This window comes from Drosophila takahashii, chromosome X, assembly GCF_030179915.1.
Source record: "Drosophila takahashii strain IR98-3 E-12201 chromosome X, DtakHiC1v2, whole genome shotgun sequence".
Lineage (NCBI taxonomy): Eukaryota > Metazoa > Arthropoda > Insecta > Diptera > Drosophilidae > Drosophila > Drosophila takahashii.
The window spans coordinates 2747380-2775113 of record NC_091683.1 but is presented as its reverse complement, the minus strand read 5'-3'; the positions used below and the strand labels follow the sequence as shown (position 1 = coordinate 2775113).

At 39.4% G+C, this 27734-nt stretch overlaps 1 protein-coding gene across 1 annotated transcript; it reads left to right on the top strand.

Annotated features, from left to right (window-relative positions):
- Positions 1 to 27694, top strand: LOC108056077 (gamma-butyrobetaine dioxygenase). Its single transcript, XM_017139716.3, has 3 exons — positions 1 to 197; positions 24940 to 26023; positions 26592 to 27694. Exons 2-3 carry the CDS (start codon positions 25122 to 25124, stop codon positions 26914 to 26916), a joined length of 1227 nt encoding a protein of 408 aa, XP_016995205.2. The 5' UTR covers positions 1 to 197; positions 24940 to 25121; the 3' UTR covers positions 26917 to 27694.
- The last annotated feature ends 40 nt before the right edge of the window (positions 27695 to 27734 follow it).

Genomic DNA, 27734 nt, shown 5'->3' with positions numbered 1-27734 from the left:
TTTCGGAGGAGCATGGAAGATAGGGCACTCGGACCCCAAAAGCTGGATCAGAACTTGTGCTTTATTACCTTGGCAGTAGTAGTGGGCGTGGCAGGAACAACCACAAAGCCCACGACCACAACATGACGAGGATGTGTATGTGGATACACTGAGCGAAATTCTGAATACTCACCATGGCTTTGCTGGAAAATTTACATGTAAGTCCATAAACTTTCTTATATTTACCCTTTAAGTTTTTAAATTACACACATTTTCCAAAGCTCTTCTAAAAAATTATATGATATAATATAATATCTTCACTATTTTTCTTTTACCTACCCACTGAATATTTTTCAAAAAGCTTCCGATTTTTCTCAGTGTTTCCTTGTGTTTTTGCCCCGCTCTGTTTGTTTGTATGGGTGGGCGGCCAGACAGTGCTAAACTTTGGCTTAATATTGGCAAGTGCGTAATGAAAATTGCATTGTCGTTTTCACAGAGTTTTCACAGAGAGTGGGCGTTTTGGTGGGGTTTTTGGGGATCCAGGGTCCGGGGCCTTTTGTCATTTGTCCTCTCGAATGGGGCGCAAAGTCCAAACGGCTTTCCGTTGGTCCGTTTGTTTGTTTGTTTGCCAGGACGGCCGACCGGCCGACCAGCCGGCGGCAAGATTTTTAGATTATGACGGCTCTACAATCCTCACCAGCTGGACAATATCCAGATCCGCTCTTTCCCGGGTCACCATGCACCAGGCGAAAAGCGGGGAAGTCAAAAGAAAGTTGTATAGTATTTAAAACGGGATAGAAAAAACCGAACCTCTAAGGGCTAATTAGAAATTATCAAGGACTTTCCAAAAATTCGCCTGGGTTTCTAAATCACCTAAAATATGTCTTAAAGTATGCAACAATATATTTTCTTAGTCACGGGATTTTACAAAAATCTTCAGGGTTTTTGAAATCATCTAAAAACATGCCTAAAAATATGCAGCAATAGTTTTCTTAGTTCGAAATTCCGCCATTTTAAAATACAATGATTTTTCTTTTACTCTCATTTAAGTTTAACATTATATAAATAGTATAGAAACCCTTTTGATTTCTTTGATCTCTATATTTAATTAAAAGTACTATTTTAGCCACGCTTTTCTCCCAGTGCTCATTGTTTGCTGTACTCGTATTTATTTGTGTTAGGACACTCTTTCACTTTATTGGTGACATCAATGAATGTGAACTCCCCACCCATTCCACTCCACTCACTCATCGAGGGTTTTGTAGATTCACACGCCTGCAACCCATTTTCCCCCAACAATATCCCCACCGTTTTTCGGGGCTTTGTGGTCACTTTTTTGGCCAGTGTTTATCTTTGGGTTTCTGTTTGTCTTTTACAAAGTGTTTGGCTCTGTCTGTTGGTCTTTGATTTTATTGCTCGAGCTGCAAACATGCAAAAAATACGACCGCACAATACAATACAATACCAACAAGAACAACAAAAAGATAAGTACAAATTTAGAATCAGGTAAAAGGTGGGTGGAAAGGGGGAGCAGGCGGTGCGGCTAAAACGCACAGATAGCTGACTAGATTCCTATCAGCGTCAATAAATAAAGTTTTTAAATGGGACAAGAAAATAAATATGTGTCTCCCTGTTGTCACAGACAACCCAGGGGCAAGCTACAGTGGGGCAAAATGAGTGATAGTCGGTAAAAAAGAATCCTACAATTCATTTGTAACAATTTCTTACATTTTGTGAAATATCCAAGTGATCAATGTGAACATTATGGCATTTTTGTCATAATTTTTTTACCACCTCCATCGATCTTTGATCATCCTACATTCCACTGTTATGAGCCTCAAAAAGGAGCACTTACATCGGCTCGCATCCTTCATTCTCCATCCTCCATCCTCCATCCTCCATCCACCATCCTCATCAGCTGCTGTCTTTCCGCTTTCCGCTCATATTGAAAAAGTTTGTTTTTTTCCGAGTATCTATAGCTGTGTCTTTTCGTCTCCCGGCCTTCCTGAAAAATTCCCCCGTCTCTCCGTCTCTCCCAGACTTTTGGTCTGGCATTTTTCTCCTTTTCTTTTTCTTGTCTTTTCCAGTTTCAGTTCCCATTTTCAGTTCCCAGTGTGTCTGCGTTGTCTGTTGGCTGTCTGCTTGTTTGCGCGCTTTGTCTTTTGTCTAGTGCAATATGCGTCTTGTCTTGGCACCACCCCCTGAACCCCCTACACCACCCCTTCCTCCCCCTTCCTATCACACTTTTCCACTCCACCCGAAAAACATGAGGCTGGAAAATGCAAGCGACCAATAATTGTGGGTAATTTAACCTAAATAGACTTTCGAAAATAATATATGGGTGGTTATATTACACTGGTCAGCACAATGCAATATTTAGTTTATTCTATAACTTTTTGTATCCTTAATAATAATATTAAAATTTATTTTATTATTTATTTTAAATTTAAAAAAATCCTATCTGAGAAATGAGTTTATTGGTTTAGAATAATTATATTTTTTTAATAATAATAAAGCTTCTTATTTTTTGTTATATTAATAATAAGTCCACTAATTTTATGGACCTATAAACAAGATTAACTTATGTTTTTGCAATATTCTATTTTATTTACTCAGTAAACTAAATAATTACGTAAACTTAACTAAATAAAAGGTGCACTTTTGAGGTAAACGCATTAAGTGGGGAGTGAAAACCTACGTGGAATATAACTTTTTGCTCTGGCAACTGCAGTTCCTGCCGCCTACTTACATTGATTTTCTAATTAGCTTTGTAGGAAGTGGAAGTGGGTGTATAAAGGGTATGAGGGGTATATAGAGAGTGAGTACTACAGGAAGGAAGCATCGGAAGCTGGCAAAGAATTGAATGTCGAAGTCAACTCGTGGCCATTAAAACCAGCCAATTACCTTCAAGACTCATTAAGTGCTACAAGCGATGGGTGGGTTGGATGGGTTGGATGGATGGGCCAGAATAGCTGGGAAATGGCCAGAACTGCCTGCAAAAGGGCTAAAACCGTGGCGTCCCGGGCTGTTAGCTGACCGTTACAATCGAATTAGGCGCCGCTCGCAACGCTAAATGCAATTAAAACTACAAGATGTTGATTACATTAGAAGTGCAGGACGAACAGGAGCAGGAGACCAAGAGTTGCAGGACCATGGAGCTTGGAGCCAGGACATTTCAAGCGTTTCACCACGACATCGCTGCCATGCCCAGCAAAGTTGCGGATCCACTGGACAAAAAGCAACAGCCAAAACAACTAACACAGCTAAAAGTTTTTCAACAATTCAATTTATTGATTTTGAAGCAGATAAGCCAAGGATTGAAGTATTCGATTTTGTTGAATTGTTTCTAGAACATTTTATTCTATATTTTCGATATTTTATAATAAATACTATGAAAAACGTTAATAAAATAGTAAAAAAGTTAATAATTTAATTTTGATCATTTTATAAACACTTAAGTTTTTAAAAAAGGCAAAAATTTTATCGAACTAATTCTTAAGTACTGTTCCCTAACAATTCTCGTTTAATAATATTTGTAATTATTATTATGGAACAAAAAATTCTAAAAATTTAATTAAATAGTTAGTAGTTCTATATATAATTGTATAATTTATTTAATGTTCTAGAACTTCAGGCTTTTAAATTGTATTTTAGTTTTAGAACTGTCAATTATTGTTTGTAGTTCATCTGCAGACATTGAGATGCTCGTTTGCTATACAGTTGTGTTCACAGTTTTTCTTTAAGTGTTCTAAGGTATTGAGCCAAGTCGTGTTGGCGACTCCTCTGCGACTCCTCGCCCGGCTACCGGTTCATAATTTATCCCTTTTTGCTGTCGTTGCCGTTGGTCCTTTTTTGCTGTCACGTTCCTGCCGAAAAATTGTTGTGGCTGACCAAAATTATTTCTTTTTTTTCGCCTCTCGCAAAAAACGGCAACAAAAGTAAACAGAAAACTTTGTCAACGTCGTGGGGCGAAAAAAAGGGGGAGGGAAGGGGGTTTTGGGGCAAGGACGGACCGAACTAATGTGTCAGCCATCACTCATCACACACTTACACACTGTGTGTGTGCGGACGAGCGTGTTTGTGGCAGGGACATAAACCCGAAAGCCGAAAGCCCAAAGCCGAAATCCTCAACGCTAATTTGTGCATGATAAATTATTTATGTTAAGGCGAAGGGCGGCGGAAACGGAAATGGAAGTGGAAGGGGAAGCGGAAACAAGCGCCAACCGCACAACGGACCACATAAGCCGACTAAGCGCAAATTAAAATCTGAACTTAACTTGGCCAACTCGTAAAAGCCAGCTCGAAATAACTTGTCAACAGGCCGTAATCTATAATCTGCAATCTATAATCTGTAATCTGTAATCCCCTGAACCGCTCAGCCAGCACGAATCATTCATTCGAATTCATTCACAAATCATTTCGCTCCCATTCAATATGAGTTCTTGATTTCAAAGTTTTCCCCTGAACCCAAACCCAAACGCAAATCCACTTTTCCCGGCTCTTCTTTTGCGCTACGCAAACCCACAGGAATGCAGACTTTCAGCTGGGTAATGGAATCAAAGGGAATCAATGGGGAATCACAGCAAATTCGAGTCGTTGCTTGGATAAACAGATTATACAAGCTAAACCAGTGGGCTATGAAATCGCATCGAATGAGAATGGAAATGGCAAATCGGAAAGGTGAAATGGCAAACAGGGAAAAGGTTACATATTAAATTTAGTTAATATATATTTAAACTTTTTAAACTGTACGTTTTAAATATTTTTTTCTACTTTATAAATATCATAATATTTTACTTTCATATCCGATCCCTTTGCATTCAAAGTCGAAACATCTACATTCGCATTATCGGGTTATGCAACTGCTTCAGAAAATTAAGCTCCATTTAAGGGCAAACCATCAGCTAATTGATTTAAGATTCCCTCTTCGCTCAGCAGCACCTGTTATTCGGCGCCCCTTTCATCCCAATTGGATGTCCATTTACCACCGGAGACATAATCCTTGAGCTTAATCAGCAGCTCCTTCTGCTGATGCTGATGCACTTAAAGTCATTTGCCTTGCCCTGCACCTGAACACTGAGAATAAAACGTTCTCGAGAAATGTGAATTCATCATTCATTTAAAAAAAGAAAAGAAATTTAGATACCCATGCAGATCGTAAGTAAAAAAAGTCTTTTAATTAAATAAGAGGAAACGGACAGACAAACGGACAGACAGACAAACGGACATACGGACACACGGACAAACAGACACACGGACAGACATGTTTAGTGATTCTGATAAAAGGTATAAAAAGATTACGTATTACTTAATTATTAATTTTATTAATGAAACAAACTATTCAAGAGTAAAAATATTATTAATAATTTTAATAATACGTATTACTTAATTATTAATTTTATTAATGAAACAAACTATTCAAGAGTAAAAATATTATTAATAATTTTAATTGGATGGCAATTAAAATAGATTTTAAATTGGCTAGATTTTTTTCCAGTGTGCACATCCCGCCGCCCCTTGGCCGCGTTCTCTTTGTGAGCTGCCATCTTCTTCTGCCTTCTGTCTGTTGGCCATTTCATTGCGTTGGCAAACACTTGCCGCCAGCTGGCGCCTTCATTTGAATGGCAACTGGTGCCGAAAGGGGGGGTTGGGCTGGAAATCGGGGTGTTGGCCAAGTCGGGAGCTCATCAAATGACGACTCCCGACTACCGATGGCCACTTTGCGTCTGCCTTTGTTGGCTTTTGGCTAGCTAGCTCTTTCCCTCGGCTGAAGGTGTCCGGCATTGTTTCAATTAGTGCAGGTGGAGGACGGCTCACCTGCATCCCAGTGAACGCCACTCATTAGCAGTGCTTGCAGTTTGCGGTCTGCGGCTGATGTCGGAACTTAACCACTCACCAAAAACCCTTCGAAATCCGAAAAAGGCTGCCCAGCCTCACGCTTCGACGCCCTTTGGCAGCCACTTGCTGAATCGGATTCAAAAGTCAGGGAAATGGGCACAAAATGTTGGGAAATTTGTTCTACAGAAAATACCTAATACCTAGAAAAATTAAAAAAAAATCGAAGAGACTTACCTTGATTTTTCATTGATAAGATGCGCATTTACAAACTACCTTGATTTTTATTACACTTCATTAGGACGATCTGCTCAAATCCCTTTGAATTTTTAATTATCTGCCATTTTTCGTGGTATACTTTTGTGCACCATTGAAATAGCATTGAAATTGTTTCCTGCTGGGAAAATGCTGGGATCTACCTCTGACATTTCTTGTCTGGTCCGCATGCTTTGTGCATTTATAATCATTTTTCATAAATGTCTGACCACTGGCCACTTTCCACTCGCCACTTTCCACTGGCAAAATGGCAAATGGCCAATGGTAGATGGTAAATGGGCTAGGAAAAGGGAAAGGAGCCCATTCACGTTTACTGTGACAGCTCTCAAAGGATTAGACGTGTTTCACATTTTAAATTGTTCCGATTCCGAGCGGCAGTCCAGTCAACAGATGCCCCCTCATGTTGCATGTTGATGATGAATCAGATGAGGTTGTATTTTGTATTTTGTATGTTGTATGTTGATGACGTCCGGCAGCTGGCCTTTGTCTCGAAACTGTCTAGGCGGCGATTGCTCAATTCGTTGGGGAAAACCCACCTATTTTTAGCACTTGGTGAGCATTTAACTAATGGTTAATGGGTAAGGGTTAATTTAACAAATGATTAATTTAATTTAACTAATGGTTATTTTAATCTATAATACATTTAAAACTATAAATATATTTGTTTAATTGCTGAAAGCACCAATTTTAAATTCTTGGTTAAACTAACTAATGGTTGATATACCAACACCTTAAAATAAAAACCTAGGAATTTAATAGTTTAATCTACAGTCAATTTAAATATAAATAATATTGTTTAATTGCTAAAAACGAGTTAATATCCTGCCCTGCATGTCCTTTGTAGTCCCTTCATTGCCTGATTTTTCGTTTTTCATCACCTTTGGTAGCCCATATATTTTTTTTTAACTTTTTGACTTTTGTGCTGCGGCAAAACTAAGCCGCTTACCCCCCTTCTCCCCGCCCCTGCCACGCCCCCTCAAATGGTTACGCCCATAAGCCTGCGCCTCTCTTTTGGAGCGATTTCCCCCCTTCAGCACTTTGGTTTGGGTAATTGACGTTGATGATGCAAAGAGATTATGCAAACCTTATGGCAACGCCGGCGCCAACTGAGCATTATCCTCGGCCAAGGATCTGTTTATTTTTATCTGGCGTCTCGAATGGCACCCCGAAAAATAAACATAATCATAATAATAATAATAACACATCTAACTTGGAACAACACATCTATATCTTTGTCATTGATTATAAAGTAAATACACAAATTTTAAAAATACAGTTGAAAAATTCCGTTTTTTCGGTCGTTTGTATAAAAGCTACTTTATATATTTCTCGGATTTAATTCAAATGATTTAAAAATTTCTTACATATCAAAATTTATCAGAAAATATTTATTTTTTAATAATGCTAAAATTGTATTTTGTAGTAATCTTCATTCCTTTTGATTCGTCTTGTTTTTAACTTGGCTGCGACAACTTTCTATCGTAGTTTGCTTGGAAATATGGGGGAGAGTTTTTATACTGCTTTTTATAAAATAAAACCTTTTATCGCTCCACAATTAAAAGTCATTTACAATGAGCCTTGACTCGAGGCCCCCGCACGAATCACATCGCCCTTTTGTCTTCAAGAGGCGCGTCTAATGAAGCGGCAAGAAATGGCAGCCATCCATCCAAATGCACTGGAAAAAAGTAGGCTAACGAATTATACATAAATTTAAATAATTATTTAATTTCCATCAGAATTACATACAAATTCAGGGGTATTTATTTAATTGCAAGTGCTTAGGAAAATCAATGCATTTATTTCTGCTTTTCTCAGTGCAGCGGTTTTAACTTCGATGGCAGCCGCATCATCATTAAGTAATAAGTCTTCGGTTTCGGACAGAAAGTCCGATAAAAAGCGGAAGAAAGCGTGGCGAGGTATAAAAAGTTGAGCCAAAAGCTATTAAAAGCCCAAAAGGCGCCTGCCGGCCACGCCCCCTTCTGCGGGCCAGAGGCAAAGCCAAACCGCTTAACGACTTCATTAAGTGATGGCCAATTCGCTGAGGGAAAATGGGAAAAGGGAGGAGGGTTTTTCCCGGAAGGTAAAATGAATTTAAGTTTTAAGCAAAACGAAGATGAACTCCGCCAGAGAAGAGAAGCGGAGACCAGTCAGTCACTCAATCACTCAATCAGGCAGTCAGTCAGTCGGTGAGTTGCGGACCAGAAGACCAGAAGGAGACGCCATCTCAAGACGTGGCACTTCCGTTTCCGCTTCAAGTCCGTTGCACAAAGAAGAAGGAGAAGAAGAAGAGGAAGAAGAAGCGGAAAAGGCGGAAAAAACGGTGAAAAAGGGGGGGAGGGGGTAAAGAAAAATGAACATTGCGCCAAACTGACAACGCTACCATTACCCTTTTTCTTCTCTTTTTTTCAAGTGTTTCTCCTCTTTGATTTCGCCTTTCCAGTATTTTTCACAATGGTCAAACCCCCCTACATTTTCTTCTCCTTTTTTTTTGTTTGCCATTTCCGAGCGGGGCGCGAAAAGTGGTTTCTATTTATTTATTTATATTCCCATTGTGCAACGCTGCAAGTAGCTGCGAAAAACAGCAAAGAACACTTTTCCTCACAGCGTTGCTCTTCGATTATTCGATTCGATTGGGCGTGGTTTTTCGATTTCTCCGATTTTCAGCCAGAAAACTTTCAAGAGATTACCAAAGTTGAGAGCCAGGGATTAAAAAGGGCTTTAAACCAATTAAGTTTGAGCTTGATTTTAAAGGGAAAAGTAAAGATTGTGGTTTTTGAATTTAGCTTAGATATTTTTAAATAAATTTAGAAAAAGGCATAACGAAATTTTATGAAAAAATTATTTACTATTTAAAATAAATATAATTAAATGTGTATATTATTTTCTTATTTTTATATGTTTGGTTTGAATTATATATTTAAATTTTAAAAAAAAATCCGTTTTTTCTTTTCTCATTCAAACCTTTTTCGAAGGTGTTTTCCCCAGCACAAAGGCTGAAATAAAAGTAGAAGATTTATAGGTTTTGCTGCCCTCGGCATCGAAATACTTTTCATCTTGGCATTAAAGTGTTTGTGGGGTGCCATCGATCAATCATGCCGACATTTATCAGTCAGTCGTCCATCTGTAAGAGACATCATAATTCCCGCTGCCAATTGGTAATTTCCTGACCTGTCCCTTTGACGATTTTCCATTTGCCATTTTCCATTCGCCCAGCCCCTTTCCTGATGTACTTAAGATGGAAAACTTTCGACTGAAGACTTTATGCATTTGTCAATTTGTTAAGCGCACAAGTTTCAGTTTCTTCTCCTTTGTTTCCCTTTTCTAGCTCTTGCATTTTGCACACGAAATACTAAGGAGGCAGCCAGAAAGGGATGGCGAAAGTTTATAATCTTTTACGGAGCTGAGAACTAATTGCAATGTAAATAAATTACAGGCGACACTTGCAGCGCCAGCAAAGCACTTTCAGCCTCCCCTTTCTCCACTTTCCCCACTTTGCCAGATGAGAAAGCTTAGCAATATTTCACTCAATATTCAAAAGCAGGCGGAGAATGCATTCTACATCTATGTCAACGCCCCGAGTCGCTCCTCCCCTGTCGAAAAACGCATTCAACTCGACTTAACTAACTATTAAGCACTACTTGAAGTTTTACACAGGATATATGCATGTATTCGCCTCGTTGTCCTAGCATCCTGCCAGAAAGGAGAGTGACTTTTACCAAACGCAGGGGGGAAATTGTGCTTGGAGGGGACGAACAAAGGGTATCACAACTATTTAATGCGATCTACTCGATCGCAGTAAAGGCGAATATATCATTTGATAAGTGATTTATTTTGAAACTCTTCTGAATGTTGGAAAAAATAAATTTTGTTTAGAGTTTTATCCAAAAATTACATTAAGTTCAAAGTACAAATATTTATTAGTAATTGATTGGGTTCACTCAGGGCGAAATCAGTTCTTAGCGAAAGCCTACATCATAGAAAGAATATTTGGTAAAATGTAGCTTTACTGGCTTGTCAAATGGTTGCAACCTTTACAAAATTAAAGTTCAGTTTTATAAGGTAGTATTTAGCTTAGTATTTTATTTCAGTATTTTACTTCAGTATTTTATATAGAGGGGGCACGTTGAACAAATAGCTAGGGTATTTAATATTCATAATGCAAACCTTGTGCAACTAATTCCTGTTTTTAGTTGTCCTTTGGTCGTTTGTCGGCATCGTTTGCAGTTTGTCCTTGCCGTCGTGTCATTACGACTTTGTGTGCGTGTCCCCAATGAGCGAGTGCCTGTGTGTGAGTGGGTTGTCCTTGTCGATTTACAAGAGTTGCAATTAGTGAGCTCTGCAGCCAAATCCCTTGTAGCTTTGGCAACACTTTTTGGGCGGTCCTGCGATCCCCTCCCTCCGATCGCCGTTAACCCAATCGAAGCTCTTTACCCCATTACCATTACCCCTTTTTGGCCACTTTGCCCCCTTTTAAGGGGCTAAAACCATTGTTTGCGGCGTGCCTTTTGTGCTGCCCAAATGTGTCGGAAAGTGTCTTGGCCCCTGCGATTACACAGGGAGAAAAAATAGGAAGAAAAGATTTTGGATTGTCAAATGATTGAAAACTATACAACTTTAGAGCTTTTGCTTCTTTTTTTTATTTTCTCATAAATCCATTACTTAAACCTATTTTATACCCTCTACTCGCAGGAAATTTATAAAAGTGTTAATGCCATTTTTAAAAATTTTTTAAACTCTATCGAAATGTAGAAGAAAATTTTAAAATCGGAGCATTCATTAAAAAGTTATAAGCAAATAATGGAATGCAAGCAGTGCAAGCAGTCTATTTACCGCTTTCCCAACTGTATTTCCCTTTTCGTTCACTGTATCGTGTGACATGTGTGAGTGTGTGCCGGTGAGATCCTGGCCGGTATATCCTGCAGTGTCCTGTCGCTGGCTTTCGGTGTGAGTGCGAGTGTGTGTAACTCTGTAACTCATGCCTATCAACTGCATCCGGCTGGCACATCCGTTTGGCAACAGCTCTCGGCTTTTATGGCTTTTAAATAGTTGCAGCCAGAAGTTTCGGCAGCCCCGCCCCCCTTTTCCGTTCGCCCTCTTTTGAGCCCTGTCAGCTGGCCACTTTTGGCAGCAGCGGCAAATTTATGACTGTATTAAAGAGTTTCACCCCTTTTCGAGTTTTTCGCTCACATAATTTTTGCATAGTTTTCGTCGCCCAAGCTGTCGACCACTTGAACTATGGTTCCCCCATCATCCCCCCGGAGATTCATCCAATAGTTCAAGTTGTACCAAGATATCTTTTAGAGTTTGGCCAAAAAATAACAAACAAAAAAAAAACGATTTGCTGTAAAGTTTTGATTATTCCAAAAAAAAGTCGAATAACTATCATTAACAAATTAAAACAAATTTTAATTCATTTATTTTCAAGAATACTATAATAAACAAAAGAGAACGATTAACAGATATCCAGATATACATAGCTAAAGGGAGTGCGAGGGAGATGAAGTTATACAATCATTAAATCGACTGCTTGCACTGCTTGCCATCCATTAGATGCTTATAATTTTGTAATAAGTGCTTTGATTTTTAAAATTTTTTTTGCATTTCGATTGGTATTAAAAACCACAACAATCCAAACAACCAACTAGTTTTTCCGAGTGCCTATTTAAATGTTGTTATTGTTCGTGTGGCTCGTGTTTTTCGTCCTTTGGCCAGTGCGTGCTGGCCATGTGTCTGATTTCCTGTTGCAGGAAGTGTCCGAGGATGTGGTCAAAGGAGCCGGACCCGGGATCCAGCTCGTGATTGCCGCAATGATACTTAAGGATCCCAAAGGACTCCATGGACCCCGGCGCCTGCATTCCTTGTAACTTCATTTGCCACTTGAAGAGCGCTGATAATGCACGCATATTATGTTGCCGCCTCACTTGCCACCAACTTTGTTGTATTTTTAGTGTTTAACATTAAGGACACGCCATCCCCCGTCCTGGATCCTTTTTATCCCACACATCCTTCACATCCTTCACCGGCATTGTTGTGAAAGCTTAGTCAACTTCAAGTCGAGAGTTAGTTTATGGTCGTCATCCTGTTGTTGTTTCCACTGCTGCGGTGTTGCCGTTGTCGTTGTCGTCTCAAGTTCTCATGTGAAGTGCACTCTTTATGTTAATAGTTGACACTAATTAGATATGTTTGCACAACAAAGCGTTCAGTGTGTGTGGGCCTGGTCCTTCGTACCTACACATATGTAATATGTATACATATTAAAACACTCGCACGGCAAAGTCTTCAAAGCAGAACAAAAGACTTTGTTAGTGTCCTCTTTTAATAGAGGCTGTGTGTGTCCTCTTGCTCTGCAGAGGTACAGGTGTCGCTAGCTAAGTGCGATGGATGGCCTTAAATGGGGCAAAAGAGACTGTTATTAGCCCAAGAATAGTACAACTATTTACAACAGTTTTCTTGACAACCTTCTCTTTACAATTTTTATTTTTTGACTAGGGTGGGGCTAAACCGACATATTAGAAAAAATATATTATTATGTAAGGATTCTAGTTATCCTACTCCCACAATTCACTGTTTAATGGCTTATAGCATTCTTTTTATTGCAACTCCTGTGGCTTTTGCCTCCTCCAATTTGTAGTTGCTCCACATAATCCAGCGCAGTGTTAAGCACGGGGCACAACTATTACTTAATCATGGCAGCCTGTTTAATTAATGTACCACGAGTTCACGCCACAAGTTGGTGTGTTGTTTCTGTTTTTGAGCCCTCAGCACTTTCCTTTTGAGAAATCCACATAAGCTGCATGATCTGCCATTTTCATGGTAGGACAAAGATAGTAGGATAAAAACCGAAAAAAATTTATTTTTGTCTAAAATTCGAATCCATATTTTCCACCCTAAAATATCAGTTTTTTTACCGAAACAAGGGAAATAAAAGCCCAAATGTGGAGTGTTATACCTTGTTGAACTCGTAGTTAAATTCTGAATCGATTTGCGTTTAAATCTGGACATTTTAATTTTTGGCCGTTTTTTTCAAAAAATCATGATGTTACCCCTTATAAAAAATGCAAAAATTGGTGAAAAATTTAGTTTTCCCAAATGTGATGGGGATCGTTAGTTTAGGTTGTTAGCTGTCCAAAACAGTCGGTCGCTTAGCTCTAGGCCTTGATTTGTCGAAATTATAGCTAAAAAACCGAAAAAAAGGTTTATTTTTGTCTAAAATTCGAATACCCGTTTTCCACCTTAAAATATTAGTATTTTGACCGAAACATTGGAATGGTCAATGGTCCAAATAAAGACTGCCATACCTTGTTAAGATCGTTATTAAATTTCCAATGTTATGGCATTAAGAAAATCATGATGTAACGTCATCAAAAATGCGAAAATTGGTCCAACAATATGTTTTGCCCCAGTCCCCCAAAAATTTGCGATATACCAGTCAATGAATATTTAGATTGATGCCTGGCTACATGTAGGCCATGCGAAGGGTTAAAAGCTGTTGGTTTAGGGGCTTATCGACAGCTGTGACCCTCCATTGTCAACGATTATGCTTGAGGAGCCCCGAAAATAGTTGAGCTGAGTTGAGTGGAGGAGGTGGAGCATCTGGTCGTTTAGCAGTCTACCGACCATGTCCGCGTCCGCCCACCAATCATCAAGCATCCGCCTTTGTTGCTCCTAATGAAATTTTAATTTGCTGCGGATATGCGCAGTCAGAGTGTTTGCGAACTTCGACAGACGCCGCTGCGTCAGCACGGGAATAACCATACATAGTTGGTATAGTATAGTAGTGTACTGCATACTGTATGTGTGGCAGAATGTGGCGGAGGTCGGGGGGAGGTGGGAGATATACATATGAAAACTTCACCACTCGATTGTGCCACTCACACACTCTACGGCACACACAATTACTTAGACTTATGTATGATTTATGTCTATGGTTCTCTTTGGCGCTATTGCCTTTTGCATACACTGCGCGAAAAGCGAGGAGCTAAGGGGTCGAAGATTGTTTATTGATTGGATGCATCTTTGAGTGCCTGTGCCTGAATATACGTGATCATCGAAGTTGCCGTTACCCGTTTGCAAAGTGCGGCACTGCAAGAAATCGTTACACATTTAATAGGTTCAAAACTGATTATAATATTTATTAGAAAAATATAATATTAACTGCTTTACTATATAAATATTAGAAACAATTTAGTAGTTTTAAAAAATAAGAACCGTTGCTTATAATGGTGTTAATACTTTAGCCCAAAAACTTTAATTTTGAATAAACTAATTTTGTATTCCGAGATTTTTAGAAAAACCAAGAAATTTAAATCTAGACTAATCTCTAAAATTCTCCCCTTAAAAATCGGCAAGTAGCAAAAATCACCCAAAACGGATTGACATAAAAATCTAAAAAAAAAAAAAAACTTAAATTCGGATATATATATATTTTGTGAATAGAGTCCCCCCTTTTTTCTGGCAGTGCACTCCGGGGAATACGTGTGCGTTGACTCACATTTGTGTTCCTGTTTCGGATTCTGTTGCTGTTTCTGTTGGAAATCTCGCTGCGTCGGCATCAAAATCAGCATCCATATAAAGTGGAAGCACAATGGTATGGAAATGGAAGTGGAAGTCGGTGGATTGCTGGATTGCTAGATGGATGGATGGATGGGAGGAGGGCTTGTCGGTGTTTAGCCTAATTTGTTGCGCTACCATGGAGCCATTCTCTATGGGACACTGGACTGGAGATCAGAGCTACATATGTACGAGATATACGTGGAGTGGAGTTGGGGGGCTCGGGCTCCTTGGCTTCCTTTTTTTTAAGAACGCAAGCGGCTTTGATGTGTGATTTGGTGTTGATTGATGGGATATGCAAAGTTTGATTGAAAACTGATGTTGTTGATGGGTTGTGAAGGAGTGGAGGAGTTCTGGTGTCTCTGTAAATCATCGAGAAAATTGAGTTTTGAAAGTTCGTGGAGAGCTTCGATTAGTTCTTACGAGTGGCTCTTCGGGGGATTTTCAGCTTTAAAGTCTCCGCCTCCTTGGATTACGACTCACTTAGATGACTTGACAATGATTTTGATTTTATTGGATTTATTTTGCTCCCCCACTTTTTTCTACTCCCCGTGACACGTTGGCTTCTGTGTAATCCAATTCGCAATTCGGTTTGTCTCGACTAAAGAGAGAAGAGCCATGAATTTTTTATCGCCCCGCATTACTCGCAGGTCTGAAATTTTCTGCAATGTAATGGCAAATGAAATACATAAACAATTTATAAACATGAATTATCACAAAAACGTAAAAATGATAAGGAGAAAATGCCATCACTCAGCTGCCGCTTGTCTGGCTCGAAAAAAAGGAACCCCCTTAAAAAAAAGAATCATGGGCTGTGGCTTTGGGGATAGCGATTTGTATAAAGTGTTTGTTGCTTCTCGTTTCATTTTTTATTATTTTTTTTTGGCTGTTGTGGAGGGCGTGTGCGTTACAAGACAATAATTGTGGGGAGAAACGGGGAGTGGTAGTGGGGCTATCAGAGTCCTAGTCTCGAGTGTCGCGAATAAATGTGATTACATCGCCTGCAGAGAGAATCCTGGAATCCTAGAGTACCAGATCCTGCAGGCTGTGATTTGTCATCCGCCCACTCATCTGCTTATTTTCCCTCCCTTTTATTTGCCTCCTCGTACAGTCTGGCCCCATTAATAAGCATCTGCAGCTCACGAAGTAGGCAGGACCAGCAGATTTATAAGAACTTAAGCTTGGGAATACGCAGTCAACGCAGGAATATTTGTCTCCACGAGTTTTGTTGATCTGTAAGGAAAACTGGATGAGTCGACGAATTTGGTTCCCTGGTTAATATGGCTTTTTGTGAACTAATTAAAGCTTTAAATTCAACTATTTATTAGCTACCATTATTAATCATTATTTTTATTTTATTGCTGTTGTATCCCACCAAATATTGGTGGTAGTAAAAATCTTTTAAAAAGTATTTATTGTCCTCAATATGTTGTGATTATCTGGAGAATATTTTGTAATTTAGATTTTTATATAGATTTTAGTATATTAATATAGATATGAATATTAGTGGAAAATAATCAATAAATCCAAAGCTATTTTATTTATTTATTTATTATTTTAAATTTTAAGCCAATTCGTATACATCTTTCCTTTAAATGTATCTATTTTCAGGGCTATTTATTTCCTATTTTATTTGACTAACTCCGTCGCGACTTCATTATGCCCCACTGCCGTTGGGAATTTTCCTTTTGGCTGCTTATAAGGGAGCCCCTGGCTGATGTATAACGGTTCATAATTTGACGCTGCCATAAAATCTGTAATGTTGAAAATTGTCCATTATCTTATATATTTTCCTTCGTGTGCTCACCGCTTTTTTATTGTTCTGGTTCTGGTTCTTTTTTTTGGGGTGTTGGGCTGGTGTTTAATAGAACAAATATTGAAACAACTCCACGGGGGTTGCTGGGGGGTTGGTTTCACCCTCAGCCCCAGCCCGCTTTTGAGCCCCATTTCATAGGCCATTGACCAGGGAGCTGAGTTGGTGGTCGGTTGGTCGGCGGTCGGTGGCCGGCAGCTGATTAATTGGTTTTCATTCCAATCGCCTGGGCAGCCTGAGCAGCCTGGCTTTTAAGGCTCTCAGTTCGAGCTGGGATTCGGGTTCAGAAGTTCAGAGGTTCGGAGTTCCAGAGATTCATGTCCATGTCCTGGCCACGTCGGTTGTTCGGCTGCTCACTTGCATGCGTTTTTAATGCGTTTATTAATTACATTCTGGAACCCGGAATCCCGGAAATCGCACGGCAGCAGAGGCAAAAAATTGTTTTGCAAGAGGTTCAACAATGTGTAAGTAATTGGAAGGGTCGTGGGCAAAAGGGGATGGGGAAAGGGCGGGGCTTACCTCAGAAACATTTCAAGATGTCCATCTCTGTCGCACTCAGACACTCAAAGTAAAGTAAAATTTGTGTAAAATTTAATAAAACATATTTTAAATTTTTTTTTTTTTTATATATATTAAAATTTCAACAATAGTGAATTAATGTTTTGGGATCTTAAGCAAACTAATTAGTTTAAAAAAATGCTTTAAAATTTCAATTATTTTCCGTGGGAATTCTTTTATTAGAAAAATAATTTTTTGTGAGTTCTAATACTAAATTTGTTACTATTTATTTTAAAAACAATTGACAAGTAAGAACCCAAAATAGTTCTTACCTATATTATTTTCTGTTGGAATGTTGGAATGAAATCTCCACTGTGTTTCTCCCGGTGTACCTTCCCATGTGCTTTCCGCGTACTTTGCGCCAATTAATTTGTTAAATAAACGCATTTATCCATCGTCCTGTCGGAGCGTCGGTGTGTGTGTGAGTTCGTTAATTATCCTTGGGCATGGACAGGACATTCATGTTAGGCATCAGCGGACACCGGGCAGCGTAATTGCATAACGGCAGACATTATATATATATCGCATATGTATACACGATCCTCCAAAGTGGTGGGCTCATCCTTTATTGGCCCATATATCAGGGCCGTTAGTCCTGCACATTTTCTTATTAATTGATTGGCCTTTGGACGATTGCGACTGCTTCTGCTTCTGCTGCTGCTTCTGCTCCTGCGAATGGTGCTCCTCCGATTGGACTGCCGCTTTTTAATTGAATTCCAGGCGAAATCCTCCGCTTCTCCACTTCTTTTTTTTCATAAATCAATTTTAATTGTAGGTAATTATTGGGGAAACTTTTTTTCCGCCGCCTGCCATCATTAATTGCGCTGAAATTATTATCATAATCGCTTTATTTCATTATTTAATACATTGTTAATGAGCGAATGAATGAATGGTGTGTGTGAAGGTGGAAGTGCCCAATTAAAGCCTACGTGTATTTCAATAAATCTTAAAGGGTTGGAAGAGTAAGGACTAAAATTAATTTTCCCTTTTCTACAAAAGTAATACGCCGTGACCGCCCTTTGACATTTATTATTCTATATCATATTTCAGACTGGTTTATCTTTATCTTTGAAATTTGCGGCGGAAAAGCACTTTGTTACCTCAATTCAGTTGGCATTTATGGGGGTCTCCGGAAGATGGAAGATCATATGAGAACGTGAGCCAGTCACCACCCCACTTGTAGTTTCGCCCACTCAAGGACCCTTGAACCCCCTTGTACACCGCACAAAACAAAAAGGGTAAGGGAGCCATTTCCGGTATATTCCTTAGTTCCAGAACCCCACCACGCAATTCACATTTCATATTTTGCGGCAATTTTCTATTCCATTTGTCCGCTTCCTTGGACTCCTTGGGTTTTCACTCCTTTCCTGCTGCTGTACGGGCCAATTTTATTGTTTTTTCGTCTTTACTCATAACAGAACCGGAGTACAAATGGCCAAGTTTATGGCTTGACCATTTCAATTTCATGCAGCTTGACCACATTTACAGCATCCTTATTCGCCTCCGACTACTTGAGGTCTCTTACTTTTTACATCTGGCTGTGCAGAGAAAATAACTTATACAACTAAGACGTAAAAGTTTAAATGTAATATAATATTTTTGTATAGAACATAATCTTGCAGAATAACCAGGAAAATTATAACGTATCTATTGGTTATCAGTAATTCAGTATATAAAATACATTTTCTTATTATTAATATCTTAATTAAAATTTAAATATTATATGCCAAATATAATTTGTTTATTAAAATATTTATTTCTGATATTATTAGGAATACAATTTAAATGCTATTTGCAAATTATATTATTTTGTGGACAGTGTGCCTCTTCTCTAGCTTTCCCGTAATCATCTTTCTCCTACTTTCTCAATTTCCTCAAGACACTTGAACACTTCGTTCCCTGGCCCTTTTCTTCTTCTTCTCCTGACCCCCAACCCCCACCCTTTTTTGCCCAGAAGTTGTTCAAACTGTAAGTATCATTGACCTTTTATGGATGCCCACGAGGGGGTTTCGGTTTTCTGTAGGTGGGGGATGGTATAAGTTCAATAGGCGCAACAGTTGCAAGTAATGCGGCGGCGGTCCAGAAAATTACCTTAAAATATAAACAAAACTGGGGGTACAATGTGTGTGTGAATTAGGGGGTGTGGTTCGGGGGAAGGGGGTTTCAGACTTCAGTTTTCAGAGCGTGCCAAGCTACGTGTGAAAATAATGAGCAGGCATGCCAAACACAAAGGCTGCGGGGTGGAAGTACAAACAAAAAATCGGGCAAAGAAACAAGGTTTTTCATTGAAAAGTGCAACCGAAATCCCTGGAAAGTTGTTTTCGAAACTCTTTCGCCTGAGTGTGTGTGCGAGTGTGCGTTCGTATGTGTGTGTGTGTGCGAGTATGATCCATCATTCAGTGGCTAAACAAACAAAGCTGAAAAAGAAGCAGAGCAGCAGCAGAATCAGCTAAACAGATGCACACTGAGCGAAAAGTAGGTAAGAGAATTTAGTTTAGAATTTAGAAAAAATATTAATTTAATTAATATTAATCATTTATTATCAAATCCTGTATGACTTTAAATTAAAGCTGTAGAAAAATACAGTTTTAATATATGTAAATTATAATAAATTATTAAAAAAGATTGAATAAAATTCTGAAATATTCTGAAATGCTATTTACAAATTTAAAAAAAAGTTTATCCTTAGAATTTCTGTCAGTGCAGCCAGTCAGCAGCATCCACGTTAATTTGTAGACGGCCGCGTTGAAAATAAAAATTAATATATGCCGCAACACGCTTCAACTTCCCATGGAACTGGGATTCCCATTTGGGGAATGAGTAGAGTAGTTGGGGGCGCTTTTTGTTGATTTTGAGCCAAAGCAAAGCAGAAGCAAAAGCAAAGCCAGAGGTAAAGCAAAAGCATAGTTGGAAATAGTTTCCATTGAAAAATCGCAGCACATACGTACAATATCGCTCTGTGTTTAATTGCGGCTTGGAAAAGCGGAACAGATATATCCGGTTTAGGATTTGGATCCTTATCCCCACAAACCTCATCCTCAATTCGAATTGTCTCGAAACTTTTCGGCAGCCACGCCTCATTGCCCACTAATTAAGTGAAAAGCGGAAGGAGGGGGTTTTCTTCTTATTCTTCGCCTCGGTTTCAGCTGCAATAAGAGGTTAATTTGATTTGTATTCCTGCCACTTGCCGGGCGAAATGCAGACTGCATTAAGCGCAGGATACTTGGGGTTAGCCCCCTCCCATCCCCTTTTTCCCTCCTTTTCACAGGACAAAGCTGTAAACAATGCGCAAACAACTCCTCAAGGAGTGCCGCTCGGAATGAGCTGTAAAAATTGCAGAGCAGAGAAAAAGGATATTTAGACGCGGCTTACCGAAAGCTCAGCCAAGGAAAACAAGATAACAGACTGGCAGACTGGCTGAAAAAAAGGAAAACCAAGGGGAAAATTCACAGGGACAGGGACAGCGACTTCTCCGTCTTCAGGAGACAGCGACTGTCAGGCAGACAATGTGTAAACTATGCAGGCTATATACATAAATACACTTATGCATGCACTCAAACTGAACACTGAACAGTGAACACTGAACTCGAAGCTGACTTCATCTTCGCTCAGGTCTGACATCGGGGAAAATGGAACGGAAAACGGGAAAAACGGAGCGGAAAACCCGCTTTAAAGCGAATGAATTCGTCACTCCAATACTTACAGCCAAATTTTAAGAATGTTTAAACAAATAAAACTATCACAAAAAAAACAGAAAATATTATTACACAATGGTTCTAATAAATTAAATAAATAATAAAAATTCTGTGCACTAAAAATTATATTAATAAGTACCAGGAATAGTTAATAAGCCTAAGGAATATTAAAAAAGGACAAAATACAAAATGGACCATCAAATTTAAATTAATAATATTTACTAAAACGAATTCTTCATATTTAAAATAATATTATAAAGTCCCAGGAAAAGTTATTAATTAATTAATTAAATAAAATATATATATATTTGATGAATAGGGTTATTGCTTACATTCAACTCAGTCTTCCTTAAGAAGATGTCGCGAATTCCGTAAACCCTTGGCGTTCTTCGAGTTCATTCGTTTCGACTCACCTGGGGTCCCTGCCACGAATTTCGAAATCCTCAGGAATGCGCCACTTGCTGCAGTTCACCTGCAAGGATCTTCCTGGATATACTGGATACACTCCTCCTTGCCAGTCCGAATGTCTTGGGCAATGAATTGCATTTCCTTTTCGTTTTCCTTTTTCCAGCCGCATTCGTAATGAAGACTCCATTGGAGCCCGAAAATAGGAATATATATGCACAGGTTGGCCAGAATCTGGCCTAACCCGGTGTTTGTTTGTTTGTTTGTTTGTTTGCCAACTGGCTGACTGTCTGTCTGTTTGTCTGTCTGACTGACTGGGCTCTGGGGCAATAAAATAAGCAGCCAAATGAAATGGCTGCAGACATTGCCATCTTGTAGGATGTTGCAGATGCCACCTGCCAAAAAAAAAAGGAAAAGAAAAGAAAGGCTCGTTCCCGCCGGAAAAAATAAGATATATGAAGCTACATAGTGGGGCGCCATTCTCAGGGGACTCGGCTTGTGACTGTGGGTGGCTCTAGCTGCATTGAGGCATCGAGGCATCGAGGCATCGAGGCATCTTGGCCTGTCGCAAATAGTGAAAATATTTACCAATAGCTGCTGTCCATAGCGATATCGAACCTCCTTGCCGAACCCGAACACCAACCTCCTCCTCCTTTCGCCTCTGTTAACGAGTGGCCTTTGAGCGGCACGTTCGTGTTTAGACTCTTAACACATTTTTTGGTCCTCAGTCCTGGCCCGACTGAAGTGCAATCAGCAGAGGCAGAAGGAATCAGAAGGAAGGCGCCAGAGTCTTGCGAGGATGACAGACTACGAGATACTTAAAGTCGTGTGGTATTATTTATATATTTATTTTTTTAATTTTTTTTTAAATTAGTTTCTAAAAAGCACGTTTAACGTGAGAGGATTTCCCGGTTGGATTTTTATCTATTTATTTACCTAACAATTTTTTTGAAATATTGTTGTTAACGTATTTTCGTAAAAATTAAATATTTAGAAAAACAAATCGGGTTTTCTAAGTCTAATTTATTAACTATTTCTATTCTATTTTTTATGGTTTATTTATTTATTTTTTTTTCCTTTTTTTATTTTAATGAAAGTTTTTGATAATGGCGAAAAAATTGAAAACATGAACGTTTTTCCTCTACTATAACCGAATTTTCTATTTTATAATACGGTTATTCAGATGGCCTCCACATCAACCTGGTCATGAGTATAAATATGCTCACTATTCCCTATAATCAGTGAATCTTATAATACCCTATACATACATCTACCCTGCTTGGTGGCCGGGTATCAAAACGCCGGATCTCGGATCTCGGACCGGCGGACATCATCCGCACGTACAACGTTGTCTCGCCCAGACAGTTTGCAAACACAGACCCATCCAAATCCATCCCATCCTCATCCTCCCATCCTCATCCTAATCCATTCGACATCCTGAACCCCCGCAGCCCCCAACATTTTCCTTTTCCCTTATTTACCCCATTGTTTTCCTTTCGCTGCGTGGAAAGGAAAGCCAAAAAGCTTTCACTGCTCTCCAGTTCGGTCTTAAAGATAAAAACTAGTGGATCAGCAGGCGGCACTTAATTACATGAAACGAAAACTGTTAACATTTCGGACAAGAAGACAAGGAGCTGGAACAAGAACAAAGATTCGTTTTAAGTGTTGTGGGGCATGTGACATGATAATCATCGCTCGGCATATTGAAGTATAAAAGCTGAAGCATATGATGTGATATGATATCAACCTCAAGGGTCGTCAGTGTTAATTGACCCAATTGCAGAGGGTTGGGGTATTTCATAGATGGATGGATGGGTAGCTTCTGAACTTCTGGTCGAAAGGAGGCGTTGACCTACAAAACGACGGAGAACGACAAACGACAAACGGCAGATGACCAAAAACGGGAGCCTGTTGCATCGCATAACTCGTATAATCTGATGCGATTTTGAGATTTGCGAAGCCAGGCGGAGGAGTAAAGCCAGAGGGGAATCGGGATGGGGAGTGGGGAATACGAATGCGAATGGGGAAAACGCGGACCTGAGTTGCTTTTAAAATGCAACAGTCGCCGGAGGACAGCGAACAGTCGAGTGCCATAAAAGGGGCTAAAGTACAAATCGTTGTCACATGTGAGCCGCATTTTTATGGCCGCCGGCTTGGGAATTTCTGCAACATTCAACATCCAACATCCCAGCATTCAGCTTCCAAAAGCCTCCGGCTGGAAACGCAGAGGCAGCCTCGCATGAAGAATTTATTGTCCGCGCTTTAAATGGTCAGGGCAGGCAGACATTTGGGCATCCATCGGACCCTGTCCACTATCCCCAATCCACCACCCCATTCAGCTGCACCTGCACTCAGAAACTAACTCATTTATCGTTCATAACAATTTAAAACTGTTTAGGTAAATCCCCGGCAGAGGATCTCTGAAAAAACGATTCGAAATGAATAAAAATCACACAGAAACATTTTAGTTGTTTAGAAACTATAAAGAAATTAAACAAATAACAGAAAGAGAATAACAATTTAATTTATTTATATATATTTAATTACCATTAAACTACTATAAATGTAGAATAAAATATATTGATAATTTCTTGATATAATCTATAAAGGTCTCCTAAAAAAAGGGAAGTAGTAAAAATCACAAAGAGCGGAGCGACATAAAAATATAAGAAAATAATCATAAATATACATTATTATATTTTTTTTAACACTTTATATTTATTATAGAAGAGTAACCCATTTTCTTTTCTAAATTAGAGTGGCTTATTAAATATTTCTAAAAATGTTTTTAGTGCATTATACTGTTGACTTTCTCCCAGTGTAGGTGCAACTGCTGCCCTTTCGAGTCGCAACTGCTCCCATTCAATTGTGCAACAGGTCAGCTTTGCCCGCAGAAGGTGCTGCAATTTTTATTGCTTTCAGGAGAATTGGGCGAGGCCCTTTAAAGGCTCTTGCTTTTGGTTTTGGACTGGGAACAGGAATTGGAATGAGAACGGGCCGAAGAGACCCGCAGGCGGACAAAGATGATTCAATTGATTGATTGATTGATTGATTGATTGACCGCTTCGCCACAGCAAACGACCAACAGTTGGGGAAGCTGGCTTCTCAGCCGGTGACGTCAAGCAATTCGTTGGTGGGATGTTCGGTGGGCATTCAAAAACTCAAGTTTCAGCAAAAATATACGAATTTTTTAGAAAATAACTTACAAATTTTAGTCACTAAGTGATTTTTAGTAAATTTTAAGTTGTTTTTAAATATTCTTTATGGCAACATTTACAATTTAATCATTTTATCTCTTTCTGACTAAGATAATCTTATCGCATTTCTCTACTCCCGGGGTGTCTACATTTTAAGAGCTAAAATTAACAAAACAAAACAGAGATTGTCGCAGATGTGCTCTCTGGCATGGGAACTAGTTCGTTGATAACACTTTGCTCTCACCCAGAGGCGTGCGTTCAGTTATTTTCAAGGGGCTCTAGCAGATATTTATTAAAATTATTAAATAAATTTATGTATCTTGGTTCTTGAGTAAGTGAAATATAATAAATAGTCTTTAAGCACATTAAATTTAATATTCTGCTTATCTATGATTCCACTTTTATCTGATAAAATAATAATAAAATAATTATATTTAATTTAAATATTTATTTTAAGGCTATTAATAGTCTCTTAAAATACTAAATTCGATATTTTGTTTATCTATGATTTCTTTCTAATGCTTTCTCTTTAAATAAATATTCAATAGGTACACTTATTTAATAACTATATAATTAACAAAATAAATTTATAATATTTAATAATAATATATAATTTATTTATTTAATTCAGATCCCACGCCTCTGTCCCCTGTTTGAATGAGCTGGCAGCCAAAGTCCAAAGACCCGATTTAGCCGCTGATTATGATGATGATGCTCGCTTTCTCCGGCGCCTCATTCGGCACTCAATGCTCAAGTCGATCGGTGGGCTACGCTACTCTATAAGAAATATTAAAATATTCCAAATAAATAAGCATGTGGGTGCCGAGATTACTGAGGACCATCAAACAGCATACCCAATTTACCCGCCAAATCAGTGCGAGGATCGTGAATGGAACGAATATCGAAGTTCAGCCGGAAGATGGAAAGCCGGAAAAGCTGATTTTTCCTTCAGTTTGGCTGCGTGACAATTGTTTGTGCGACGAGTGCTTCCACGGCAGCTCCAAGTCCCGCAAGTTGGACTGGGACAACTTCGATACCAGGATAAAGCCAGTGGATTTGGTGGCTGACGGGAAGGAAAAGCAGGTGGTGGTGCGGTGGAGTGACCACCATGAGAGTCGGTTCACCCTAGAGTGGCTCAAAGATCGCAGTTTCCAGAAGGAAAAACAGGAGGAGTATTTAAGGGAGTTCTACCGACCGGAAACGCAGCACTGGTCGGGCAAGCAGTTCCAGGATATCGCCAGGCACTTCAACTACGAGGAGGTGATGTCCCAGGACTCCACGCTGATGCAGTGGCTCCAATCGCTGGCCGTCCATGGGGTGGCCCTCCTCCGGAATGCTCCCCTGGATGAGGGGGTGGTGCGTCGCCTGGCCGAGCGGGTGGGCTTCATTCGACGCACCACCTACGGCGAGGAGTTCGTGGTTCAGGCCAAGCCGGGTGCCCAGAACTTTGCCTACCTCTCGCTTCCCCTGCCCCTGCACACCGATCTGCCCTACTACGAGTACAAGCCGAGTGTGAATATCCTGCACTGCGTCGTCCAGACGGATTCACCCGGCGGCAGCAACATGCTCGTCGACGGCTTCCACATTGCCGATATCCTGAGACGCGACTATCCCGAGGACTTCGAGAGGTTGAGTCGCGTGATCGTCGATTGGAACGACATTGGCAGCGAGGACGGAAGGAAGTTCCACAACATCTGGCGGGCGCCGGTCATATGGTGAGTGCTTAAATACCCATACCCTAGTTTATACCCTAGATTAGCAGGGAATGGTTCAAGAAAATATCTGAATTTAAATGCAAAATAATATTTATTTAACATAAATGCTTAAAATATAGTTCGAAAATATTAGGTAGAATGATAGGCCTTTTGATACTGATGTTTACAAAGCGAAGAACTAACAATGGGTCATTATAATAATGATATTTGTTATTTATGGGTTTTTCTTTATTGCTGTTTTTTTTTTTAAATTAAATAAAAGGTAATTTACTGGATTTTTGTATGAGGGGTATAAGAAATTTTAATTTGTGATTCTAGATGCTATAATATAGTTCCATTTAAAATTTTAATTATTGCGGGGTTTTTTAAGTACCAAAACCTTATAGTTCAAATGGGATATTATTATCCTTTGAATAACTTTTGAATTAACATCACTTCTTCAATGAAATTAGCCCATTATGGAGGCAACTGTGGTAAATCAGGGTTAGTTTTTTCTATTTGCTTGATTTTTCCAATGTGTGTTGACCTTCCCTACCTCCCCCCTTCCCCTCCCCTCCTCTCCTTTTAGCCTGGACGCCGAGGGGCGGTACACGCGGGTGAACCACAGCGTTCCGCAGCGGGACAGCCACTTCAACGTGCCGCTGGCGGAGGTGCTGCCCTGGTACGAGTCCTACGCCCGCTTCGTCCGCCTGGCGATCGCCGACAGCCACGCCTTCAAAACGCAGCCCGGCGACGTCCTCACCTTCAACAACATCCGACTTTTGCATGGAAGAACCGGCTACGATGATTCGGAAATCAGTCCTCGCTACATTGTGGGCGCCTATCTCGACTGGGACATCATCTATTCGCGTTTGCGGGTGCTGAAGAATAAAATACAAAGAAAACCCCAATAAAAAGAAAAGCGAGCTGCCATATTTTCCAAGCCATTTGATGTGAGCTTCTTATTTGAATAGTTGCCCCCGCACATATGCTACGAAATCTGGAAATCCATCTAATCCCGTTTAGCTTCAGGCGCCAATTTCGGCAGCTAAAGCAGTTAAAGCAGCTCAAGCGCAAAAATGAAAAGTTGAAAAAAATCACGATGATCCCGGGATCCAAAGAAAAAGTCACCAAGTTCTGGGGGAAATTATGGGCGGGGGTGTCTCGGCTTATTTGCATCGCGGCATCGCCTGACAAATCGTTTGTGAAAATGATTGACAGCGGGGGGAGTTGGGGGCATAAAGGGGCGGGAAATTGGCCAAAACACGTTGGGAGTGTCGAAAATGTGGCCAAGTTGAGAACCTCACACTGCGACAAATTTCGATTGCATACAAGATCATTTTTAAATTTCATTAATTTGTGTAATAAAAAATAAAATATAAATGGCTTATTTAAATGTCTGCCTGTATTATATAATAAATCAACGATCATTTCTACGTTTTTTACTGCCTATTAACCATAAATTGTAATTTTTGAAATCCCAATATAAATAAAATATAAATTTCTTATTTTTCCTATTTATATTTTTAGTTGTATTATGAATAATAACATTTTTTACAATACGAAGCATTTATTAAAATGTAATGAATATTGTAATAAAAGTAACTTAACTTTAATATGTGTAATACAAAATAGAATATAAAATTCTTACATAATTAAATATGAAAAATATAACATTTTTTACAATACAAAGTTATTTTCTTACCCTGGAGTTGGCATCCGTTTTCCGCCA

Bases quoted from the DNA above. Each gene is read 5' to 3' on its own strand.
- LOC108056077 (XM_017139716.3), top strand. From the start codon at position 25,122: ATGTGGGTGCCGAGATTACTGAGGACCATCAAACAGCATACCCAATTT. The intron at 26,024-26,591 runs GTGAGTGCTTAA...CTCTCCTTTTAG, and splicing joins TGGCGGGCGCCGGTCATATG to CCTGGACGCCGAGGGGCGGT.